This window comes from Periplaneta americana, chromosome 5, assembly GCF_040183065.1.
Source record: "Periplaneta americana isolate PAMFEO1 chromosome 5, P.americana_PAMFEO1_priV1, whole genome shotgun sequence".
NCBI lineage: Eukaryota > Metazoa > Arthropoda > Insecta > Blattodea > Blattidae > Periplaneta > Periplaneta americana.
This window is the reverse complement of record NC_091121.1, coordinates 164,193,009-164,219,863: the sequence shown is the minus strand read 5'-3', so window position 1 is coordinate 164,219,863 and position 26,855 is coordinate 164,193,009. Positions and strand designations below refer to the sequence as shown.

General features: G+C 35.7%; 1 protein-coding gene across 2 annotated transcripts in view; it reads left to right on the top strand.

The window, feature by feature from the left end:
- Clic (chloride intracellular channel protein 5) overlaps nt 1-26,855 on the top strand; it is a 340,626-nt gene that overhangs the window by 296,247 nt on the left and 17,524 nt on the right. The window contains exons 3-5 of one of the 2 annotated variants that reach the window (XM_069826752.1): nt 3,168-3,330; nt 8,463-8,637; nt 21,281-21,420. In XM_069826752.1, the coding sequence (XP_069682853.1) occupies nt 3,168-3,330; nt 8,463-8,637; nt 21,281-21,420 (478 nt within the window). Of the gene's footprint in view, nt 1-3,167; nt 3,331-8,462; nt 8,638-21,280; nt 21,427-26,855 lie in introns of both variants that reach the window. The other variant, XM_069826751.1, reaches the window with a different exon arrangement.

Sequence of the window (26,855 nt, the reverse complement as noted above, 5' to 3'; positions counted from 1 at the left end):
GAATGAATGAATCTTAATTACAGTAGAACTCAGATTATCCGTCACCCTATTAACCGATTGGTGGATTAGGCTATCCGTCTGTCTTTCTCTCACTTTTTTTACTACAGAAATATAAGAAGTAGCCTACTGTACATTGTATATATTATTTTTTCTAGAGTGTTATTACAAGCCTTTACCCTTACACAGTATGGTCTACTGATCGAATTGCCGTACTGTATAACTTCTATATAAAAGGCTTCTATGGGTGTCAAAAGAAATCTTCTTGGGCTAAGTATTGGGGAAAAAAATTGTAAATAATTAAGTGGTTTGGGGAAAGAGGAACTGTGGCTCATGTCGCTACAGGATATGAGTTTAGAGTGTGTAAAGTATGTAAATCTGCAACACGAGACCTCTACTATTCATATCTATCCACAGGCAGCCATTACAAGGAGTTTCCTTGCCCCTTAAAAACGCAATCGTTGACAATGAGACTTAAATTTGTGAACTTTGATCCACTACCTAGCATGTTAAATAGAAGGCCATACAGGAATTTACCAAAGTGTAAATATTATTCATTAAATTTACGGAACATTTTTATGGTACAGATTATCCGATTTTTTCAATTAACCATTCAGCCCCCCCCCCTTCATAAACACGAATAATAAAATGAACTTAAAATCAAAACTACAACATTTCTTTTTTTTTTTTTTTTTTCCCAAGATATTCATGTACTTTGTCATGATCTTCTTGAAAGGCTGAAAATTCAAATGAAAATAGTGTAATTTTTACATGATATGCTTTATTGTTGTTGGTGATATTATTATTATTATTATTATTATTATTATTATTATTATTATTATTATTATTATTATTATTTTACAGAACTCTGTGTGATGGGAAGAGAAAAAATGCTAATTCTACAGTTTGTTCACAGAATTTCAGATCCTTTGATACAGGCCAAGTACTTCAATGTTTTGTCCCTTATTGTTTGTTGATGTTAGTGTAGCCTTTTCATTAAGTAATGAAATATGTATAATGGTTCTTCGTTGCCTAGCAACAATTATAGATATAATGCTACTCGTATAATTGAATTCTGTGCGTTCTTATACTTTCGTAGGAATACTCTTGATCTTTTCACATCCAAAACGCTATACTGTATTTAGCAATATAATATTATGTTCTTTTGAGGTAGGTATTAGATAGGCTTATTTCTAAGTCCATTCGATTGTCATTAAGGTAACAAATATAAAGCCATTTTATTTTCTCCAGTAGTATTTTCCAGAATGAACGTGTAGAGTTGTTTTATGCCATAGAATTAACATAACATGTCTTGACTGGTATCCTGGAGACATAAGTTCAATTCGTGATGCCGGTACCATCTCATGTGTATAGAGTAGGCCTATAGGCGATTTTGTGCATTAAAGTTAAATATATTCTTAGATACATTTCTCTTTGCGGACGACCAAGTTTTAATATCCAGGTCTGAAAACGGGGCACAGAGGGCTCTATTCCAATTAAATAATATAAGTAAACGTTTTAGCTTAAATATTTCAATTACCAAAACAAAAGTTATAGCATTTAGAGGAGCAGATACATTAAGAGCCAAAATTGTCTTGGAAGGTATAATTATTGAATAGATAAATTGTTTCAATTGGCTTGGGTGCAACATTTCTTATATGAAGAATGAAGATATTCAAATTAAGATTAATAAATTCAGCTATGTATGCGGTGTCATTAATAGATCCCTAAAAAGTATTAGAAAAGAAACGAAAATTAAATTTTATAAGGTAATGGCAGTGCCAATGTTGCTTTATGGGTCTGAATTTTGGATCCTGACTAAAAAAGAAGAAAGAATAGAAGCAGCAGAGATGAAATTTCTGAGATCTGTTGTAGGTTACACCTTACTGGATAGGAAAAGAAGTGAAGATATAAGGGGGGAACTAAGCATTTTTAAATTAATAGACAGAATAAAACAATTTAGAAACGATTGAAAACAACATATACAAAGAATGGAAGCAGACCGCATACCAAAACTGATGATGAACTATAACCGAACAGGTAGAAGAAAAGTTGGTAGACCGAAAACAAGATGGGCTCAACAGTGTTTAAAAAAATGAGACCGGAATGAGCCTTATAAGGCTTAATCCATGATGATGATGATGCTGCTGCTGCTGCTGCTGCTGCTGATGATGATGATGATGATGAATTGTTTGAAATTGTTCATTGCTTATTGCTTATTTTCTAGTTGTAGTACTTAATATGGTAAATGCAACTTCAAATAATTGTGTGAAAATAGTACATTATTCAACGAGCCTATAATGAAGGTAATTAAGAAGTGAGTATGGATATTTATGAAACGAGCGTTAGCGCTCGTTTCATAATTTTCATACGAGCTTCTTAATTACCATTATAGGCGAGTTTCATACGACTTTTTATGCTCGACCATATTTCTAACTTATTATTAATTTTATTGTATCTGACCTGGAGCAATGTCCCGTATGTTGTGAGATGTGCGCAGACGCGGAAGTATTGATTTTTTCCGAGGAACAGATATCCACATTGACCTTGCTAGGCCATAAGAACCTACAGAGATAACATTGCAATAAAATTAGACATTGGAAAACGAGATGACAAATTGAATTTATTTGAATATTATTTACAATTAACACTAATTATTATAGTAACAGAACATAACCTTCTGCGACAGTATTGGATTTCCAGCCTCCGTGACTTTTCGCTAATTCTCTTTCGATTGCATATCCGAGAATAATCGATACTTGCGGTTTTATAACGGTAGAAAGCTGACCTGTCATTGGCTGGACATTTGTAACCTGAGTCATTGGCCGAAAGACCTGACCTTTAATGAGTAGGTGTACTTTAATGTCATGCATTAAAGGTCTGCTACGAGGTGTATAATTACTACATTTCGGCATGGTCGAGCATAAATGTTATTTATGTTATGCCTTGTTATTTGATTCTAATGAATAAAATCATTTTATATTAGAAAAATGAATAATAGAAAGAAAGGTGGATGAGAAAATTCTTAGTGATGCCATCGAAAATAATTTTAAGGGTGCTTTGAACAGGTTCTATGAACATTTACTGATTCTTGTTTAATATCTATTAATTTAAGATTTTGTGAACTTTCATATAACTGTCAATTACTTCTTCTAAAATTTGTGTTTCAGGACCAACTTTGAAGCAACACCTCCACCTATTCTCATTGACAATGGACTTGCAGTGCTGGAAAATGAGAAGATTGAACGGCACATAATGAAGAATGTTCCAGGTGGTCACAATCTTTTCGTTCAAGATAAGGAAGTCGCCACTCTTGTTGAGAACCTGTACAGCGTAAGTTGTAATAAGGTCCCTTGTAATCTACAGAGACTAGTTAAGAGTCAGAATTGAGAAGTAGGTAAAGAAAATGTATTATCGCCATAAATTCACCAGTAACAGCAAAATATACTACACTGCTAGATAAAAGTTGGTTGGAAAAATAAAATAAATAGAATATTAAGAATTGTAGAGAACATAATTTATTAGTAAACTAATAACTGAACATTTAAGATACATTTGTTTCAGATAAGAAAGTATTTAGCTAAGGCCCGGTTTCTTCAACCTTTGTTAAATTATAACAGTGTGTTATTCCATTTTAACTGTAAACTTAACAGTTGAAGCATTTCTTCAACTACTGTTAGTAGCAACAGGCTGTTAAAACCTATGTTAATTTAACTGCCCAATTTCATGCAGTTAAATCATTTAACTCTCTGTTAGCATAGAAGTATCCAATATGGCTGATGCGTTTGATGCTGAACTTACATATCTGGATTATTTAGAAAATGATATCCATGAATACATAAACAGAGGGGATGATTTCTGTGATTTGACAGACCAGAAGTTCATACAAAGGTATAGGCTATTTTCTGCCAAGTCTCACTTTTCACTTTCAGCATACTCGTAGATCCGTTTATTTGTTTATTCTCATTAATTGGTTTATACTTCGAAATAATGTCCAGCAGAAGGTTTCTTTCGAACAAAGAGAAATTAGTCCCACGATTTCTTTTTGTTCCAGTGTTTTCCATTTCATAACAGCAATACCAATACGCTGCTCCACACTATTGTGATACAAACGAGGAAAGAAGCAGAAATCAAACCTGAGAGAATAGAAAGACATCTATCCTCTCTGAATCAAACAACGGAAACAAGTGAGAATCGCAATTGTCAGGGTTCAGAAAACAGAAGTGAGCCTATACTTGGTTATAGGTTATGGTTAAACTCTAGAATCTCTGGTCCTAACAGAGAGTTAACAAACAGAATGTTAAAATGTGAAATGTAAAGTTGAAAAAAACGCAATATTTTTAACAGCAATTCATACTTTTAACTACCAGTTAATTAACACTATGTTAGGTGCATTTTAACAAAGGTTGAAGACACCGGGCCTAAGAAAGACAAAGAGGTTGTGCGAGGAAATATTTATGTATATTAATAACCAAATCTCTGCCTTTGAGAGACAGACAACAGATACACATTCTAGTAACTTTTAAACTTACAGAGTACACTACAGCACGAAACTGCTAGATAAAAGTTGATTGGAAAAATAAAAGAAGTAGAATATTAAGAGTTGTAAAGAATTGTGGAAAACATAATTTATTAGATAACCAACTCGTTTATAGTGACATCTAGTAATAGTGTAAATTCTTTAGAAATAATGTTCCTCATATATTAAACAGAGACAGTTGAAGGAATTTGCATGTAGCTAGTAATGTCATTAGTGACATATACTATTTTTATTTCCTGTGACACAAAAATTTTACGGACGAAGAGTTGGAATTCTAAGAAAAGAAATTGTAAAGTAGACCAAACTCTTCCTTCTGTTGTGTCAGCACCCCTTTACAAGCAATAGCGGGACAAATTGTGTACCATTCTGTAATCCAGTACAGACTGTAACATCGGACATTCAGTTTGCAAGCAGGTATTACATACAGTAAAATGGAGCAAGGTGTAAAATAGAGAAAAGTTTTAAGTGTGAAATATGAAGTTAATGCAATAAAACAAATCGAGACTGATAAAAAGAAAGCTGATGGTTTGTTGAAGAAGAATTGAGAACGATTTACAAATGCAGTATTTTGCAAAACAGAAGCGGGAAAAATTTTTTCAAATTTCTTCAACCCACGTTCTTAATTGAGAGTAATGTTTATATTTTAATTACTGTTCATTGTATTATTTTACTCCACATTTCACTATTCTCTACAATGCAGTACAGTTTTATTTTTCAGGATAGCAAGATTGGTACTCACTAGAAATTAGAGCAGAACTAAAAGTGAGAAATGGTAATTTGCAGAGACCCGCAATGCATTTCACAGTTTTGAAGCTCAATGATTATTAAATTATTTTGCCTAATATCATCATCATCAACATCATCATCATCATCATCATCAATCTTTGAGGGTTGAAGTAGGTAACAGGTAATTGAGAAAATATTCTTGTTTTGTTAAGTTTATTTACACACACTTTAACATCTGTTGTCATAACGTGAGTAGGATCTTCAGGTATATCAAAAGGCCATTGCTACTGTTGAGTTCCTGTTAGAGGTGGGGTGTGACAGCATTTTCCATCACAGCTCCGGAAAAATCGCCGTGATAGATAATAGTGATTTTGTCACAGTGTGATTTTTGTGTTTGGATGATTCTTGGCAATTGAGAGTGTTGCAATGTCTTGACATTCACAGAGTCGTTCATTAAAGATGATGGCAGGCAATACATATCACTTTCAAACGGTTATATCAGCAGTCATAATGTAGAAGTTTCTTGTTGCTGCAAGATGGATTTATTTATGCAATTTATAAAGATGAATCTCTAAATCCTAATAATGGGACATCAGGAGCAGGGTATTACATTCCAAAATATCAAGAAAGTTATTTCATACCATGTTCATCCTCCTCCAGTCTTGACACTGAATTGCTAGCTATTGATGTTGGTCTTCAGTGTGTTACTCAAATTTCTGAAAAATCTATTTGCACACTTAACGACTCCAAGGGGGCTATATTTAATGTACCAAACCTATATGCACATAGAATTATTCCAATTCAGAAACAACTAAGTAAACTAAAAGAACTCCAAAAGAAATAACATTTTAATGGATACCTAGTCATTGTGGTATGCCTGGAAACGAGAAAGTCGATAATATTGCAAAACAGGCAACATATTTGCAACCAAGATCTCTTCAAGTGACATCTCTATCCAATGCTTTTGCTTCAGTAAAGTCTCATTTTACAAACCTATGGATCACCAATTGCCTCTCTTCTGACAAAGGAAAATTTTACAGTCTGTACAAAAGAAACCAAATGACCTGGAAATGTACAAAAACTTGCCCAGACATGTTCAAACATTTTTAACAAGAACCAGAACAGGTCACATTGTCACTCAATTGTACCTACACCGATTTCACATTTCTGATAATCCTACTTGTCTGTGGTGTAATAATCATGATAAAGATCTGGAACACATTCTTCTATACTGTCCATCCATAAACCACAAAACAAGTAAATTAAAATCATCAGTACCAGTTGCAGAAGACACAGCCCTGCAGTATATATTGACTACACCCCACCTCTGGCTACTAGAAACAGGCATCTATAATGAACACCAATCAAAATACTCCTCATTTCTCGTGAAAAACAACAACTGAATAGACTACAGTGGACTATAGTGAACTTTATGTTGTCAGCAAACAGCCGGATACATTAAGAAGATTGATTGATTGATTTTTGCTGCAAGTCCCAGCTTGTTAGGTTCAAGTCTTCAATTTGTGGTCATTTAAAAAAAATTAAGGATTATAATTACTTTTCTGTGCAAGGAGAATACATTTTGGAACAAAACCGGAATGAATCCGAATATTGCAATCAAAAGGCTTGATGCATCCAGTAATGTACCACGCACAAATCTTCGTTTTGAGACCCAAACCATCACTTTTAACTGGTGACAAGTGATGTGTCCTGTCCTATTCCATAACATTCGATTATTTGAGCTTTTATAGAAATCAGTAATGAGTGATTTTGGAACTATAATCACAGTCAGAACCAGTGACAAATCTGTTACAGCGACAAAATCATGAATCTGAAAGTCACACCCCATTACTAGTTCCTGTTTCTGTTGTCGTGTGTTATACAGTAGAGTCCTGATTATCTGTACTTCGATTATCCGGCCTTCCATATTACCCGGATTGCTTTTTTTTTTTAATTACAGTAGTGTACTTATATACAGTACTGAACAGTAACAAAGTTGTTGAAGCCAGTTACATACTGTATTGTATTATGAATGTTTGTTTATTATTTACATGTGAGTAACGTCTTTCTACATTACTGAGTCCGATCTTTGTCCCTTTAATATTACAGGATTGTAGAGTTCTCACTCTCCATTTTATCTGGATTTTTTCTTATCCTGATTGCCCTCGGCCTATATAATAATAATAGTTTTATTTTCCCTGGCAGAGTTAAGGCCATCAGGCCTTCTCTTCCACTCAACCAGGATCAAATCACATACAGAAAAATACATACCGGTATACAAATATTAACTTAAAAATAATAATAAACATAATTAAGTAAAAAAGAGAGATTGAATACATATACATAATCAGTATTAACTTTAAAATAACAATAATAAAAAATATATAATAAAAAAGAGACTGAATACATAATCACAAACAGGAAAATACATTCTAGTATACAGTATTAACTTAAAAAAAATTAATACATATGAATATAACCTTACAACTAAAGGAATAGTAGAATTAGTATGATCAGCACAGCACGTGTTACATTGAGACAATGACAATTACCTAGACATAAGTGTTAATGGAAAAATAAAGTAATGACTGTGTAAAATAATAATAGTAATAATAATAATAAATTAAAATTATACCTAAAAAACTAATTCTTTGCATTTAAAATATTTCTAAACCTAATTTTAAACAACTGAGGACTAAGACTACCCCTGATTTCCAGAGGCAGCGAATTCCATGAGCGGGCCATTGCTATTGAGAAAGAATAGTCTGGATAATCAGGACTCTCTTGTAGATGGTTTGTGTTCGTGTAACTGATTTTAGATTTTGATTAATGCTTATGATATTTTAGTGATTGAGATGTGATGAATCATGGTATGTAAATTTCCAATCCAGCATTTGCCTTTTTATCTGAGGGAAACTAATGAAAAACCCCATTCAGATTGGCCATCCGTGGGGTTTGAACCTTCAACCTGTAGGTTTCAAATGTTACTGTCTGAGCCAACTAGATCGATGGAGGAGATATTGTAATGCACGAAGTCAGATATTCACATTTCGAAACAAAACCAGCATAAGAGATAATCTTAACACTTATTGATTTTAAAATAAGTATTTGTAACCTCATTTAATTTCCTTGAGCCATTAATTTAATAATTATTTCCCCGTTGTTCACTATATCTTAGAGTGTGTTTTTTGCTTTACAGAAACTGAAACTTATGCTGTTGAAGAAAGATGATAGCAAAACTAACAGTCTGATGTCGCATTTGCGCAAGATCAACGAACATTTGGGACGAAAGGGCACACGCTTCCTTACAGGAGATACCATGTGTTGCTTTGACTGCGAGTTGATGCCACGCCTCCAGCATATCAGAGTGGCAGGTGATCATATTAATCCATAATACCTTACTGCAGCATTTCTATAGTTCATTGTCAGGAATTCTGTATGACACAGAAGTCAGTTGACAAATCTGGAATGTTACTGTAATTGGAAATATAATTGTATACATTATGTTCACTAGCACAAATTTTTCAAATGTGCTCCATTTACTTGAAGACAGTGCCTCACTCGATCCTGAAATTCTTCTGTCATGCTTAAAGGTGTTGCAGGTGAGATGTGTTGTATAACATGAGTGATCCTTTGTTTCAAGTCATTTATAGTTGTAGGCTCTGTCTGAAAAACGTGCTGTTTCACAAATCCCCATAGAAAGAAATCAAGAAGTGTGAGGTGTGGTGACCATCTCGTTCAACCCAGTGCACACCAGTTGGTCTTATTTTATTTCTGGCAAACTGTCAGAACATAATGTACTGTGGCCCCACCTTAGAACATAATGGACTGTGGCCCCATCTTGTTGAAACCATATTCTTATCCATTTGTTCAGTGGAAGATCATACAGGAACTCCATTATAGTGCTTTGTTGGTTTACTTTTCTGCCAAAAAAATATGGTCCCACAACCATATCACTTAATACAGTAAAACCTCGATAAGACGCGCCTGCTTATTACGCTATCCTGTGTAATACGCTTTTTTTTGTCCGGTCCCTGCACATTTCATATATAATGCCTTTATAAAATACCCCGTTTGTTGCGCTCAAGTCCTGCATAATACGCTGTTTTTGTGGAATATTTTACATGTAATTTTCAGCAATGTACTGTAACAGCAATGAAACATCTTGGTCATTGAACTCACTGGTGCCATTAACCTGAAAAGTATTGGTATTCGACCCTTTACCTGCGCATTTAAACCTTCATGCTTCATGCCTTAGTATACTCCACCCTCTTGTTATGCTCTCTTATTCGACTCATCTGCGTGGTTAAAGCCTACATACAGTTACAATACCTCACCCTCTTGCTAACCTCTCTCTCAAACAGCATTCCTCACTCGGCCGAAATAAATTCTGGAAATTTTTGCTGGGCAGTTTGTTGTCCTTTTGTGTATTGAAGTGTCTGTGAATGTGATTTCAGTGAGTGTTAAACAAAAAGCCCTTTCTATGTCGGAGAAATTGGAAATCTTACGAAAGTATGATGAGAACAGTACTCTTACTCAGAAACAACTCTCTGATGCATTAGGAATCGCATCATCGACATTAAGAACCATAATAAAAAATCGCGACTCTATCACTACAGCTGCGACGTCGGGAGGATGTAATCGCAGAAACTGAAGTGTGATAAACATGAGGACTTTGAGAACACGCACACGGCAAGCAACTATGAATGGTTTTTTTTCCGAAAAAATTAAGTACAGTACATATTGTAAATGTCTTTGATGTACAGTACAGAAATTACATAATGGAGTAATACTGTATTACCTTTCATGAGTCATGTATTTCAATAAAAAAAATGCTAATAGATACTGTATATAAGTCAAAATTAGTATACCCGCGTAATACGCGGTTCCGGTTAATACACATTTTACACCCGGTCCCTTGAACAGCATCTTATCGGGGTTTTACTGTATTCCACCCCACATCATAAGTTTTGGAGCACCATGGTTGTTAGCTTCACGCATCCATCTTGGGTTTCCTTTGTACCAGTATCGTGCATTTTGTGTATGAGCATGCCTGTCCAGAAAGAATAAGCGTCTGTCACTGAACAGAGCATGCTGAAGAAAGGATTGATCAGTAGGTAAACATTGCGTGATCCAGTTGTGCAATGTGTTTGCCTGTTGAGTTGATCCTCTTCTTGCATTGTGTGTAAATGCTGTAATTTGTAGTGGTAAAAACTTACAGATTTCAGTATTCTGCAAACAGAATACCGATACCACTTTCTCGAGCCATATAGTGCACTGACCTTTTAGGGCTGGACGTCCTCTTCACATCACATCTATTGAATGCTGCCTGTTATTAGTGGATTTGGGATGAAAGATGGAGAATTCTAGTGGTACAAATGGAAAAAGGTCACTCAGATTACAGACATCTTGGAGGTAACCTGCCATTATGATTAAATCTTACTGGAATCTACAGAGCTCAATTATCTGACTTAAAGAAAAATCGAAAAAAAGTCCACTACAGCATTCAACAACCACAATATTGAACAGTTAGCGGATCACATAGCAGTGGGCCACCCACGCATTCCATCAAAGGACAACTCCTCCTCACCTGTTCCTCAACACACGACTACCACATGTATACAGATGGATCACGACACAAAAGTAAACAACTGGAAGAACAAGTAGGCTGCGCATTTGTTGCTTATCACAGTGATAATGAAATATTTTGCACCAAGATAAAACTGTCTCCTTATTGCACAGTTTTTCGGGCAGAACTTCTAGCAATTGATGAAGCTATGAAATGGTGCATTAAGAACGAAAGCAAAGCGCGCATATTTAGTGACTCCCCAGCTGCCCTTCACTGCATCGCTGACAAGTACAACCGTCACCTATTAGCGATAGAGGCAAGGAAATTACTTCAAAAGTACGCACAGCACATATGCCTCACTTGGGTCCGTGGACACAATGGTGTAAGAGGAAATGAAAGAGCTGATGAGCTAGCGAAAGCAGCAGCCTCCAGCAGAGAAACTCCGACCTTCACTTTACAACCAATATCATATATCAAGAAACAAATAAGACAACAGACTCATCAAAACTGGAATAATAGATGAACGACAAGCACAACCGGATCACTAACAAGAGACACCTATTTCCCAAAAATCTATTTCCGACTCAAAAGTCATCATTTCAAACCTACTTTCGTAACAACGCAGTTTCTTTCTGGACATGGGAAATTTGGAAATTACTTCTACATATTCAACATTCCAGAAGACATCAAATCTACTTGTTCCTGCCGCGAAGACCTTCATGGTGTGAAACACCTTCTGTTTGACTGTCCCATTATTGAAGTTAAGTGGTTTCAACTAAAGACACATCTATCTCCTGGACTGTAACACTGAGTACAGGACTCCACTATGTGAAGTGATTAAAAAACCGTGCTGCTACAGACAATTTATAGATTTGTTAAACTTTATATTTAAAATACTGTAGATATAATTTTTCACCATTATCTGTGTGAATAAAATAAGTAGTATATATACATAGTATAACGTATAACCAAACTAAAACCCTAGCATACCGCTTGGTAAATTAGGGTTCTTTTGAACGGATATTTAATAATAATAATAATAATAATAATAATAATATGCCGTTATGTTACTTTGTACAATACTTATTTCAATTTTACATTTAGTAATGCTTCCCATTTGTCAACTGACTTCTGTGTCACACAGTATTTACACTTGTATAACACAATGCCTTTAAAAATAGATTGCTGGTGAAATCAAGTATTTATGATATAGAATGTCAAAGGAGGTAAGATTTAACTTTCCATTTTTCAACATGCAATATTATTACGAAATACAATTCAACACCTTAGGATGAAATATTTCTATATACGCAATTACTTATACTCAAATTATTGCAGTATGTTACTTGGAAACATCAGATGCATATTAATTTTAAAATAATGCTTGAGTCATCTAGAATCAAACTACACTTTCTTTAAATTATGAAACCTGGGATTAAAATATGTTTCAGTGCAGAATTTTGCAAGGAATGTGATAAACTGCTCGTTTGGAGTCCACTAGAATTTATTTGCCTTAACTTTAGTAGTGAAATCACCATTTGGAGTCACTGCACTAGTTTTTCGTATTTTCTGACAAATCAGATTTTTGGATAAAGTGTGGTTTTATTCTAGGCGACTCACTTGTTATTTTTAATTAATTGCATTATTGGTGAGAATTTCTGTTGCTTCTATATTGTCACCATCATTACCAATTGTACTATTATTAAGGAACTCTGTTCAGTATATGTATCAGAACACTTCTCCTCCTCCTTAAGAGAGGGAGAAAATGGTGAATTATTCTATATTCACTTAAGACTATTGTGAGGTAATGAGCCCAGCTCAATATTGTCATCTATTTGAGGTGACTGAGATAACAGAGTTCTTAGTTCTTTCCTGTCCTGTCATTTACTTAATTTCAGAATAGGAGAAATCTGTTAAATTTTTTATACCAGTACTGTATTCTGTGATTACGTGATTCATGAACTGTAATGATCTTAAATTAACATAGGTCAGTTGTTATTGTTTAGTCAACTGTTCGAAGAAAGGTTTGAATCTCAGAAGTGACACCGATTAGGCATCACTCATGAGGCAACTAAGCCAGGAGAATGGAATAAGGTGGGTAGTTCCTTCCCCTTTGTAGGTCAATAATGTTCTCAATTATGATGTTGGCAGTGATGATGATGACAGCGATCAGCAAGGTGGACTCAGCTGCACCGAAGAATCTCAAATATTTTGTTATTTATTAGGAGTTTTCTCAATGCTAATGTTTCCGTCAGTTGAAAAATACATTACAAAATATTAAAAAATATAATTAATTAGGAAAGAAAATTTTCTGCTGTATTTTGCTTCTCCAGAGTTCTCTTTCTGCATTGTCACTTTCCTGGATTCCAAGGTTTTGTATATTATATTGCACCCCATCTTTCATAATTTTTATGTTCAGTGATCTGTCTTTTCTTCTGTTGTCTACTTCCCATTTCATAATTGCCCTTGGCAAATGTTTCCTTTTATTGTTACAAGTAAATATATTTGTGTCAACGACATTCACAGGTTGTCTTCAAATTATTACAATAGAACTCCATTTATCCGAACTAAAGGGAGCAGAACTGTTCCAAATAATCCATGGGTACTATTTTCCGTACTATCTGTACTATCAACTTAAGCTTCAGTCTTTGTCAAGATGTTTTTTCAAATAATGGATCACAACTTCAGCAAGTTTTATAATAGACAAATGGAAGATGTTCCTTTAAATGTAACTTGTTTAACACTGGAACAAACTTTAGTTGTCAATGAAACTCCACCATGGATGTGGAAAAGGCCAAAATGTTTTATTAATATCGCTGGTGATTATACTAAGAATGATGCACCACATGTTTTAAAATCTATGACTTTCTGTCAAACGCCTGGCATTAGAAAACAACAACAACAACAACAACATGTTTTAAAAACTAGTGCCACGGAACTAATCTGTAACAAATATGAAAATTTTCTTCATATCTATACTGATGGGTCACGGAACCCTGATGATGGACTTTCCAGCGCAGGGTATTTTATCCCAAAATATATTGAGAGATATGTTGTTGTTTTCTAATGCCAGACATTTGACAATAAAGTCATTTGACCTCTTGCACTCCAATATTTTTCAAAGATATTATCATGACTAGCCACTGAAGCACAGATTTTGAGGTGTTCCGAATCCATTTCTTGGTTTGAGTTGCACAATGGGCAGTTAGGGGACTGATATATTCCAATTCTATGCAGGTGTTTGGCCAAACAATCATGGCCTGTTGCCAATCTAAATGCAGCTACAGACGATTTTCGTGGTAAATCGGGAATTAACTGTGGATTTTGATGCAGAGAGTTCCATTTTTTCCCTTGAGAATGTGTTATCAAATTTTGTTTGTTGAAGTCTAAGTATGTAGATTTAATACATCTCTTCACAGAGTAATACGTAGATTTAGTAACAGGTCTGTAAGTAGCAGTGCTGCCCTTCTTTGCTAAAGCATCCGCATTCTCGTTTCCCAGGATTCCACAGTGGGATGGTATCCATTGGAATACAATTCTTTTATTGAGTGATAATAATTGAGAGAGCATTTTAGTTATTTCTGCTGTTTGAGATGAAGGTGCGTGTTTATTCTATAATGAGAGATATTATATATCATGTTCATCTCCCTCTAGTCTCGAAACAGAACTACTGGCCATAGAGGCAGCTCATTTACATGTCTCTTCCTTATCTGATATACAGTAGAACTTGGTTATAGTGACCTCGTTTTGTGCGACACCTCGCCTATAACGTCAAATATTTTGTAGTCCCAACTAATTCCCCATAAGACATGCTTTCCTACCTTGCTTAATACGACAAACGCCTATGCGTCTACCTCGCATATAACGTCATTTTCAACCTCAGTTTGAAATAAGATTTTCTAAGAACCAAAGTATTTTAAGAAATATTTTGTTGAAATCTGACAAATTCTTTACTGTCTCCTTCTGTCATAGACCTCTGGAATGCAGACGGATTCCCCACCCCATTGTAACCTGTCCGAATTCATGCGGTATTAGATCAGTTTCGACAGGAAGTTTTCACTAAGTGCACGAATTTTAACGCAGTATACCCACTAAAATAAGTAAGTGACACTTTAGAAGTCATTAGAATTATGAACATGTTCTATGAAGCTAGGGAAGGGGGCAGTGAAATTGCAACTGAAATTATGAACATAGAACGTAATTTAGCCCTAGAAAGTGTGTATTGGGCAAGTAGAAGACAACAGAGTAAAATGACTGATTACTTCACTTCTAAGTAAAGTAGTTTGGTGAGTACTGAACAAACTGTTTTAATACAGAATATTGTATTTATAATTCTAGACCTACGTGTATTTTATTTTTGTTCATTGTAGGCTTAAAAGTCAATACATAAATCTAAAATAAGTCTAATTAAGTTTATTTTTCATTTTCCACCAAACTAGATTGAAAATGTTAATCTCGGTTACTACGACACTCGTTTATAACAACATAATGTTTAAGGTCCCTTGGATGTCGTTATAACCAAGTTCTACTGTACTTGTATGCATTTTCAGTGACTCGATGGGAGCTATTCTAAATATCATGAAATATACTCCAACTTCCTACGCACAAATTACAATCTCTGTGCAGAAAATATTAAATAAACTAAATCTTCAAAAATAAATAGTATTCCAACGGATACCTAGTCATGGCGGCATTACTGGAAATGAGATTGTAGATATTGCTTAACAGGCAACATCTTTGGGGCCCAAACCTATGCAAACAACTTCTTTAACCAACGCATATTCTGCAGTTAATTCTCATTTAACAAATTTATGGGTCGAATTATGGCTTTCTTCTGATAAAGGCAAAGTACTTTAAAACATTCAAAAGAAACTAATGATTTACAAATGTTCTGCAACATTCCCAGACACATACAAACGTTTTTAGCAAGAGCCAGGACAGGCCATATTATCACTCAGAAATATCTTCACCGCTTTAATCTTGTTGACTCTAGTGGTTGTTGCTGGTGCAACAATAACGAAGAAGATTTGGATCATATCCTCTTAAACTGCCCTGTCACAAACATCCATAGAACTAATCTAAAATCTGCAATCCCTGTAACCTTGGACAATTCTCTCCAGTACATATCGAATACACCTCATCTTTGGAATGTGGCTGCTGAAATACACAACCAGCATCGTGCTTTTTACCCATCATTTGTAAGAGGAGGAAATTCATAGTGAAACACGTGTTGTCAGCAAATGGCTGGATACACTATGAAGATGCATGCATTTTCTGTAGTGCACTAATAACTGCTTATAAGTGTCGCAGACCTTTTTGACACTTGTGAGGAAAGAGAAAGTTAGCAAGCGAGCCTTTATGATGTTGGTCCTCTGCAGGGGTGGGTCAAGCAATGGGCTGAGGTAGATGGGAGAGGAGCAACGACACTAAAGGAAAGTATGCTCAGTTGCTGAGAAGAAATTGATCTGCAAATCAAGATTTTCAGGTATAACTCCCTGCAAAGTTGATTTGAATAATTTCTAGGGAATAATTGTTCCAGGGCTGGGCATCGAACCTGGGACCTTTGGTTTAACGTACCAACGCTCTACCAACTGAGCTACCCGGCCCCGGAACAATTTTTCCCTCGAAATTATTCAAATCAACTTTGCAGGGAGTTATACCTGAAAATCTTGATTTGCATACTACACGTCACTGTTCGTTTACAGAAAACCACAATTTAAGTCACACGGAGTTAGTGTGCACTCGAAGTTGGTTGCTTGATGGTTGTCAGCCCACTTTGAGGTCTGTGGATATAGAGGGAAAAATTGGATCGGTGTCGGGTAGAGTTCCTGGGTAGCTCAGTTGGTAGAGCATTGGTACGTTAAACCAACGGTCCTGGGTTCGATGCCTGGCCCCGGAACAATTTTTCCCTTGAAATTATTCAGAAATTGATCTGTAGGCGAGATGCCACCAATACTTTTTAAACTAAAATATAGTAAACCTACTAAAAGAGGATGATCAAGAGAGGTCGTTCGCAAATGTATACAATTTTATGAGGAAATAAGCATAGTAGTAAAAAATAAGATGCAGAGAGTAGCAGAGGCAAACAAGGTCTCTAACAACGGTGAAGAGGAATTTGCCTGAACAAAAATAACATGGAGCTGAAGGAACATCAATGAGTGCATCAGAAAAGAAATGTCGATGGCAAAAGACCATTACTGATATTGATGAGTGATGACTATGATATGCGTGATGTGACGAACAATTCACGAATTCTATCTTTTGCACAACATTTCTCCTACAATTTCGAGGTTTATTACCCATTCTACGTGAAACCGCCCATCATTGATTTGGTGGGGCACTAGTTTAAAGAGTATTTTAAGAGAGTTTGAGTTCAAGTGTAAGAAGACGGGGAAAAATAGAAGTGTTACTGATCGAGAGGTAAAGAATATCATCTCTATCAGTCATAAATAGGGACCGGATTTTTATGTACTATCATGGTGTGAAATATGTACTTATTTATGTAAGAAAAATAAGCTGAATATGTACCAAAATATGTAAAATCATCAAAATATTTAATATCAATATCTGGCAGGTATAAGATAGGTAAAACTGTCCAGTTGTGATTTCATAGAGCACCCGACTTTTTTACTGCACACTTGACACATTACTATTTTTCCATCTGTAGTGAAAGCTTCATCCATCACAATCCAGGATTTTATTTTTGTCGTTAGGGTTGAAGATACAGGGGCCATTTTATTTCGTTAAAAGCAATAGATAAACTCTCTTGCGCTTTATACTGTAAGTACTAAAACTAGAGAACTGAGTGAAATGAATGACACAACAGTACTGCAAACACTGTTTAGCTTTACTGGATTAGGAAAAATTAAGAGGAGATGTGGGACACATGCATTTTAGCTGCTTCCTATAAGAAACAGTACCTACTAAAACCTCAAACTATAGGCATTGTTGTTTGAAAAGTGACATTCCTGTCTCATTCAGAAGGGTAGGATTATTCCAGCCGAGAACCATACTTTCTAATTGCTCGGAAAATCCCATTTCCGTATAGGTCTACTGAATTTAAAGTAAAGAGGTCAAGCAATAACCTGAAAGCTATTTATTTTAATCTTTCAACATCTTTCCAGTTTGTTCCTTTACTCCAGCTTCTTTTCAAAAGTCGGCTATTTTATTGTAGCTCATGTCAGACTTGACACGGGTTTTCCCTGGAAGGATTAGGAAGAGGGTGGGAAAGGTTGCAAATTGCATGGGAATATCTTGTTAAGACGTGTGCAGAACCATTATAGTTCGAGACAAATCATGTCGTCTTCGTCCCACTCCACCGCAAGAAGCCAACGCTACTTTCTGTGTGATTTTTACAATATAAGGTAGTTGTATGAGAAAGGTTGCCATTTTGTTCACTCATATTTACAGTGGGCGGTATAGGGTGAGTGCCTCTATTACTTTCTGGAACTAAGGACATTATGTTTCGTCCCGAAATATATCCTTTCTTGGGTAGGTATAAAGGCTTTTTAAATCAGTGTATTTCAAATTGTAAACTTTCCCAGCAGAAGTTTTTTTTTTTTTCCTTTTAGAGAAGTAAAAATGAATAAAACCCCTAAATATGTATATTTATGTAATACCAAGCCATAATATGTAATGTGGGGTAAATATGTAAAAATATGTAGTATCAAATTTTAATATATTAATGATAATTACAAGATTTGCAAAGATTTCTTATTTATATGCAGTTAGGTTGAAAGTTGAAAGCAGTATAATATGTAATTACATATAAATCCGGTTCCTAATCATAAAGTTTAGAGAGAAAGGCTGCTCCATCATCTACAGGTAAGATAAATATATACTCAAATTTCTGAAAAATCTATTTGCATACTTACCGACTCCAAGGGGGCTGTATTTAATATAATTAAATATGTACCAAACCTATATGCACATAGGTGAAGGTCCACCATAACTGTGAATTGTAAAGTTGATTGACAAATAAACATCAATATCAATATTAATATCATTATTAGGGCAAGGCATTTAATGACCTATAAATTGGTAAAAAATGCAAAATAAAAAATGCATTTATGACCTAAAAAATACAAAAAATGACCTAAAAAAAACAAAAAAATGACCAATAAAAAGTAAAGCATTGCCAATGAAAATACTTTTAATTACGTTAAGTACTCACTTGATTACTGAACTACATAAAATTAAAAAAAATACATGTTACAGTACCTTATATTGCAGAAAATTCATTTCAAGTGCACTTTTACAACAATTTTGAATTGCAGTTAACAATCAAAACTTGGCGGAGATTTTCAAACAAAAATGATTGTCTATTGTCTGCTAGTACCGACTTATAAATGGAAAAGCTTCTCTCTACTTCAACGGAAACAATTGGAGCAAATTGAAAGCAAGCAATATCTCCTGGATTTAACTCAGTCAGAAAGAGAAAAATTTTCACCAGACAAAGCTCTGCCAATTGAACACAATGTTGTGTACCCCCTGTTCTTGCTTAGACAGTTTTTCATTTTCATTGACACTGCATCGCCCAGTTTACCACATGCACGGCTCAAATCATTCACCACTTTATCCACTATTTGTAGCTGTTCCACTAATGTCACACAGAAGACTAGAAACAACTGACCACCTCAATTAACAGCATAACAATGCCAGTTTACCTGGAGAAAAGAATCTCTGTGGGAGTGTGGGTAAATTCCTAGAAGTGGGCAAGTTCATTATGCCTTGAAAAATAGGGGTACAAGCTAGCATACGCTCTAAGAATTTGAATAAAATTCCTAGAAGTGGGCAAATTCATTATGCACATACCTTGAAAAATAGGGGTAGAAGCTAGCAAACATCTACTTAATTCCAAGAAATTGTATTGGCAAGGAAAATACTGAATTATAATAAAAATCTCAAATCAAATACAAATAATGTCACAGCCTTCCTGAAAAGTGTAAAAAATGCTCAAAATGACCTAAAAATTGCTAAAAAATGACATATCCGTAGAAAAGTTAAGAAAATGCAAAAAAATGCCCTAACGAATTGCTTTTATTTAACCCGGTTTTTAATGTCATACATTTCCATATATGCTAGCAATGTTTAAACCTTCATAAGAAAAAAATGCAAAATCATTAATTGCCTTGCCCTAATCATTATCAATATGCACATAGAATTATTCCAATTCAGAAACAACTATGTAAACTAAAAGAACTCCAAAAGGAAATAACATTTCAATGGATACCTAGTCATTGTGGTATACCTGGAAACGAGACAGTCGATAATACTGCAAAACAGGCAACATATTTGCAACCAACACCTCTTCAAGTGATATCTCTATCCAGTGCTTTTGCTTCAGTAAAGTCTCATTTTACAAACCTATGGATCAACAATTGACTCTCTTCTGACAAAGGAAAAATTTTACAGTCTGTACAAAAGAAACCAAATGACCTGGAAATGTACAAAAACTTGCCCAGACATGTTCAAACATTTTTAACAAGAGCCAGAACAGGTCACATTGTCACTCAATTGTACCTACACCGATTTCACATTTCTGATAATCCTACTTGTCTGTGGTGTAATAATCATGATGAAGATCTGGAACACATTCTTCTATACTGTCCATCCATAAACCACAAAACAAGTAAATTAAAATCATCAGTACCAGTTGCAGAAGACACAGCCCTGCAGTATATATTGACTACACCCCAACTCTGGCTACTAGCAACAGGCATCTGTAATGAACACTGATCAAAATACCGCTCATTTCTCTTGAAAAACAACAACTGAATAGACTACAATGGACTATAGTGGACTTTATGTTGTAGGCAAACAGCTGAATACATTAAGAAGATTGATTGATTCCTTGGCAATTGCTGTCCTCCTTTTGACTTCCTGGCAGCAGCTCATGTTACTGCTTACAGGACACCCCAAGTATTTGAAGCTGTCCACTTACTCTAGTGCCTCATTTAGAATTCTCAAGTTTACTTTCTTTATATTTCTTCCTACGACCATGGTCTTCGTCTTATTTGCATTTATCTTCATCCCATACTGCTCACAGCTGTCATTTATCTCCAGTAGCATATTCCTTACTATCGTCTCCTCTTCTGCTAACAACGCCATATTATCAGTAAATCTTATGCACTTATTCTTCTTCCTCCTACAATCACTCCTTCCATGTTCTGAAAACAGTTCATTGGAAAGTGTAAGACTAAATAAATCTTAAGCTGACTCACCTAATTCCCCCTCCCAGTGATTGTAATGATGATGTGATGGTAATGATGCTAATTTACAGATACTTGAAGTTAGTTTTCTTTTGCATATAATATTTTTAATTATATATTTATGTCGAGTTATCACAAAAAGAAGGAATCTTGAAATCCATTGAACTTTTTAGTAATGTATATTTGTTAATTTGTTTTTAAAGAGAAATATATTGTTTGTTTTTGTTTTTTGAACAGGAAAATACTTCCTAGACTTTGATATCCCTGTGGAACTGCAGCACCTTTGGCGTTACATGTACCACATGTATCAACTGGATGCCTTTACCCAGAGCTGCCCAGCTGACCAAGACATCATCAACCATTACAAGCTGCAGCAGGTGGGGGTCAGTACTCCACCCACTAACAATACTAATCAGTATCAGTCCTGTGTGTTGTTTGTAATTAATATATAGTGAAATCTTATTAATTCTCACACATACTGGGAAAGTTCGTTCTTTTCGTAATAATTTCAGGATTCACCACTGTGGAGTAATGGTTAGCATGCCTCACTGTGAAACAAGCAAACTCGGGTTCAAATCCTGGTTGCGACAAGTTACCTGGTTGAGGTTTTTTCCGGGGTTTTCCCTCAACCCATTGAGATCAAATGCTGGGTAACTTTCGGTACTGGATCATGGACTCATTTTGCTGGCATTATCATCTTTATTTATTACTAGCCGTACCCGTGCGCTCCGCTGCACCCGTTAAAAATAAATATAAAGTAATTACATAATTAAAATAGGACGTTTGATCCAGGGAACATTCGTGTTTGATAGAAGGATAAATCGTTTAATATGTCACTTAATTTAAATTGCATCCAAATAATTAAAATGCGATCATATTGGTCCAGAGACACTCATTTGGTGCAATGACAATTCCTTTAACCTGTTTCTTAATTTTTATTACATGCAACCATAGTTTAATGAAGATTGACATCATTTAGATTTAATGTGTATATTTTATTTTACTTGTTATAGGTTTCCATTGAATTATGGTAATAACTTAATTTTAACCCTTGTTTTCTATGTATTCAGTAAATGGCGCTTGGCCCACTATGATTGTGAACCCTTCAAATAACTTAAATTATATTATATAATATTAGGCCTACATATTATATTATATTATATTATATTATATTATATCAGAAGTTACTGTAATAACATTATAGCATTATGTCCATCTAGAGAAACTACACTTTCCAATGGTGAAATAATAATTAATTATACAAATCAGTTAATTTAGCTTCCGATATTACTTCGTACAAACACAGAAACATTCTCTGTAGGCTATCTTTCATAGCTTTCGATTGTTGCTGTCGAAGGCCCCTTATAGACGAAGTCATTTGTTTTTTAATTCATCACACGGCCTTAGATGGCAGTTATTTTAATTTTAAAACTCATTTATCTCATTAAATAACAGTCCTATCAAAATTTTTCAGGGAATAAAACTTATCGCAAATTATGTTTAAAGAAACTTTTGTTATGTAACATTTTTCACAAAAATAAATAATAAGCGAGATATTTCGATTTATTTAATTCAGGCCCCCTTATAACCCCCCTTTTAAATAATGTATTTTGAATGCCATATAGCCTAAAATCTAAGTTACAACGAACTTAATTCATATTCAAATTTTCGTGGAAATCCGTTCAGCCATTATTGCGTGAAAAGGTAACAAACATACAGACAGACAGACATACAAACAAAAATTTCAAAAAAGCGATTTTCGGTTTCAGGGTGGTTAATTATATATGTTAGGACCAATTATTTTTGGAAAATCGAAAATTGCTAGAAAAATTTCGGCTACAGATTTATTATTAGTATAGATTTATTTATTTGTTTATTTAACCTGGTAGAGCTAAGGCCATCAGACCTTCTCTTCCCCTCTACCAGGGGATTACAACTACAATATTAAGAATACAATTAATATTAAATTTACAGAGACAATAAAAATCAAAGTACTAAAAGATTAACTGATTAATAAAAGCTAGACAGTTTATTGTAAAAGCTAAGAAGAGAGAAGCATTTCTTTTATTGATTAAGTACGAATTAAACCTACTCTACGCAGTAAGAAAATCCTTAATAAGCTTGCTTTTGAACGCTACTAAATTCCGACAGTCTCTGATGTCACTGGGTAGGGTATTCCACAAGCGCGAGAGCGAGATTGTGTATGATGATGAATACGATGATGTCTTATGTGTTGGTATGGCTAGTATGCGGCTATTCTGCGTGCATGTAAAGAGATTATGATATGATGACAGGTAACTGAAACGGGAGGCAAGGTAGGTAGGTGTAGAAGTGTGAAGGACTTGGAAAAGGAGAACAAGAGAATGAAAATTTCTACGTTCGTTGATCCGTAGCTAGTTTAGAGTTTGGAAGGATGGGGTAATGTGGTCAGCGCGACGGACATCGCAGACAAAGCGAACACAAGAATTATGAACACGTTGTAATTTTTGTGACTGATTGACATTGAGGTCAGTCAGTAGAAAATCACAGTAATCGAAGTGGGGCATTACTAGTGTTTCCACTAGTATTTTCTTGAGTGATAGCGGAAGAAATTTTCGAATGCTGTTTAAGGAATTTAGTATGGAAAGTATTTTTTTTTGGTAATATGGTTTACATGGTTATTCCAGTTTAAATGCGTATCAAAGTAGACTCCAAGGTTTTTAACACAGGAAGCAAAAGGGATTATTGTGTCGTTTAACTTGGCTGGAAGAGCAGGAGTAATATTGCATAATAGACAGGATTATCCAAGTGAACTGGATTGTATCTACCACATCTCCGTGATGGTCCCGATTTTTTTTTGTATAGGTGCACCCATGATTGGTGTTACCCTTGAACTTTTCCATTTCCTATATTAAGTGTTTTAATTTCAAGTAGGTATGGTCTAATTATTATCCAACTTACGAATAATATGAGTAACTAATTATACAACACATTTTAACTCTCACCTACGTCACAAAACCTTCCAGTGAAGCAGTAGAACTGAAGTTACACAAGGATATTATATCAAGCAGAAAACGACTTGGCATCATCAAAGGAAAATGAAGCTTAATTAATACAGCTGCAAACCTTCACGAAGGTGGTTCATATCAGCCGCATTATGAGCTTCGTAAAAAAAGTTTTCTCCGACATACCTCACGATATAATACAACAAGAGCTACAATCTTTTAAAGAAAAAGCAAAGTAATCGGTATTATAATACTATATCGGAATTAACCCTAACTTATGGTACCAAGAAAATAACACTGAAAAAAGTGCGACGGATTTGCTGGATTTTAGTTGTGATTATTAGTGAACATGCAGGGATGCTACAGTTAAAAGGGCGGGTCTCCGAGCCGCTTGGTTCTTCTTGTGTAGAGAAAATTCTGTTTTGGAAGGCCAAAATGACCATTTTATGAAACTTTGCTGGCCTCTACTGCCCATATGCCTGAGGACAGAGAGTTGCCCTATATGCTGCAGATACAGTTCGAGGAGCTCTATTCATTGCACTTTTCAGCTCTGTTCTCACTACACGTACTACGAGTTATGGTGGCTAGAATTTTGGCGGAATAGTGGTTTAAACCCATCCCATTTTTTTCTTGAAAACCAGCTTATGTTTGGGATTCCCATTTTGACACTATCGTATAAGAAGTAAGTCAAGGGGGAATACAGGACCGCATGAGCCGCTTTGTTCTCCTTGTGCAGAGAAACTTCTGTTTTGGAAGGTCTAAATGCCCATTTTTTTTAATTTTGCCGGCCTCTCGCGTCCAAACGCACGGGGATAGAGAGTTGTCCTTTACACCAAAGATAGAGTTCGAGGAGCTCTATTCAACGCACTCATTGACTTTCTGCTCACTACACGTACTGCTGAGTTATGGCGGCAAGAATGTCGGCAGAGTAGTGGTTTCCCCTTTTTTTCTCTAAAATCAGTTAGTGTTCGCTATTCCCATTTTGATGCTATTGTGTAAGAAGTAAGTCAAGCAGGAATACAGGGCCGCATCCCGTTCCTCGGTATGGCCATTATTTCCGGAATTAGATCCTGCAATATTTTAGGTACCCAAAAAATAAGGCTAGAAAAAAGTGCGACGGATTTGCCGGATTTTAGCGGTGTTTATTAGTGAAGATGCGGGGATGCTACGGTTAAAAGGGCGGACCTCTGAGCCGCTTCGTTCTCCTTGTGTAGAAAAACTCCTATTTTGGAAGGTCAAAATGCCCATTTTTTGAAAATATGCCAGCCTCTCGCGTCCAAACGCACGGGGATAGAGAGTTGTTCTTTACACCAAAGATAGAGTTCGATGAGCTGTATTCAACGCACCCATTGGCTTTCTTCTCACTACACGTACTGCTGAGTTATGGCGGCAAGACTGTCAGCAGAGTACTGGCCTTTTTTTTTTCTCGAAAATCAGTTAGTGTTCGCGATTCCAATTTTGATGCTATCGTGTAGGATGTAAGTCAAGGGGGAATACAGGGCCGCATCCTGTTCCTCGCAGGCCATTATTTCCGGAATTAGAGACTCCAATATTTTAGGTACCCAAAAAATAAGGTTAGAAAAAAGTGCGACGGATTTGCCGGATTTTAGCGGTGATCATTAGTGAAGATGCGGGGATGCTACATTTAGAAGGGCGAGCCTCTGAGCCGCCTCGTTCTCCTTGTGTAGAGAAACTTCTGTTTTGGAAGGTCAAAATGCTCATTTTTTTTTTAATTTAGCCGGCCTGTCCCGTCCAAACGCACGGGGATAGAGAGGTGTCCTTTACACCAAAGATAGAGTTGGAGGAGCTCTATTCAACACACTCATCGGGTTTCTTTTCACTACACGTACTGCGGAGTTATAGCGGCAAGGATGTCGGCAGAGTAGTGGTTTAAACCCTTCCCCTCTTTTTTCTCGAAAATCAGTTAGTGTTCGCGATTCCCATTTTGATGCTATCGTGTAAGAAGTCAAGCGGGAATACAGGGCCGCATCCCGTTCGTCGGTATGGCCATTATTTCCGGAATTAGAGACTGGAATATTTTAGATACCCAAAAAATAAGGCTAGAAAAAAGTGCGACGGATTTGCCTTATTTTAGCGGTGATTATTGGTAAAGATGCGGGGATGCTACAGTTAAAAGGGCGGGCCTCTGAACCGCTTCGTTCTCCTTGTGTAGAGAGACTTCTGTTTTGGAAGGTCAAAATGCCCATTTTTTTTTTTTTTAATTTTTCCGGCCTCTCGCGTCCAAACGCACGGGGATATAGAGTTGTCCTTTACATCAAAGATGGAGTTCGAAGAGCTCTATTCAACACAATCATCGGCTTTCTTCTCAGTACACGTACTGCTGAGTTATGGCGGCAAGAATGTCGGCAGAGTAGTGTTTTAAAACCCTTCCCCTTTTTTTCTCGAAAATCAGTTAGTGTTCGCGAATGCCATTTTGATGCTATCGTGTAAGAAGCAAGTCAAGGGGGAATGCAGGGCCACATCCCGTCCCTCGATATGGCCATTATTTCCGGAATTAGAGACTGCAATATTTTAGGTAGTCTACCCAAAAAATAAGGCTAGAAGAAAGTGCGTCTGATTTGCCGGATTTTAGCGGTGATTATTAGTGAAGATGCGGGAATGCTACAGTTAAAAGGGCGGACCTCTGAGCCGCTTCGTTCTCCTTGTGTAGAGAAACTTCTATTTTGGAAGGTCAAAATGCCCATTTTTTTCAAATTTTGCCTACTCTCCCGTCCAATCGCATGGGGATACAGAGTTGTCCTTTAAATCAAAGATAGAGTTCGAGAAGCTGTATTCAACGCACTCATCGCTTTCTTCTCACTACACGT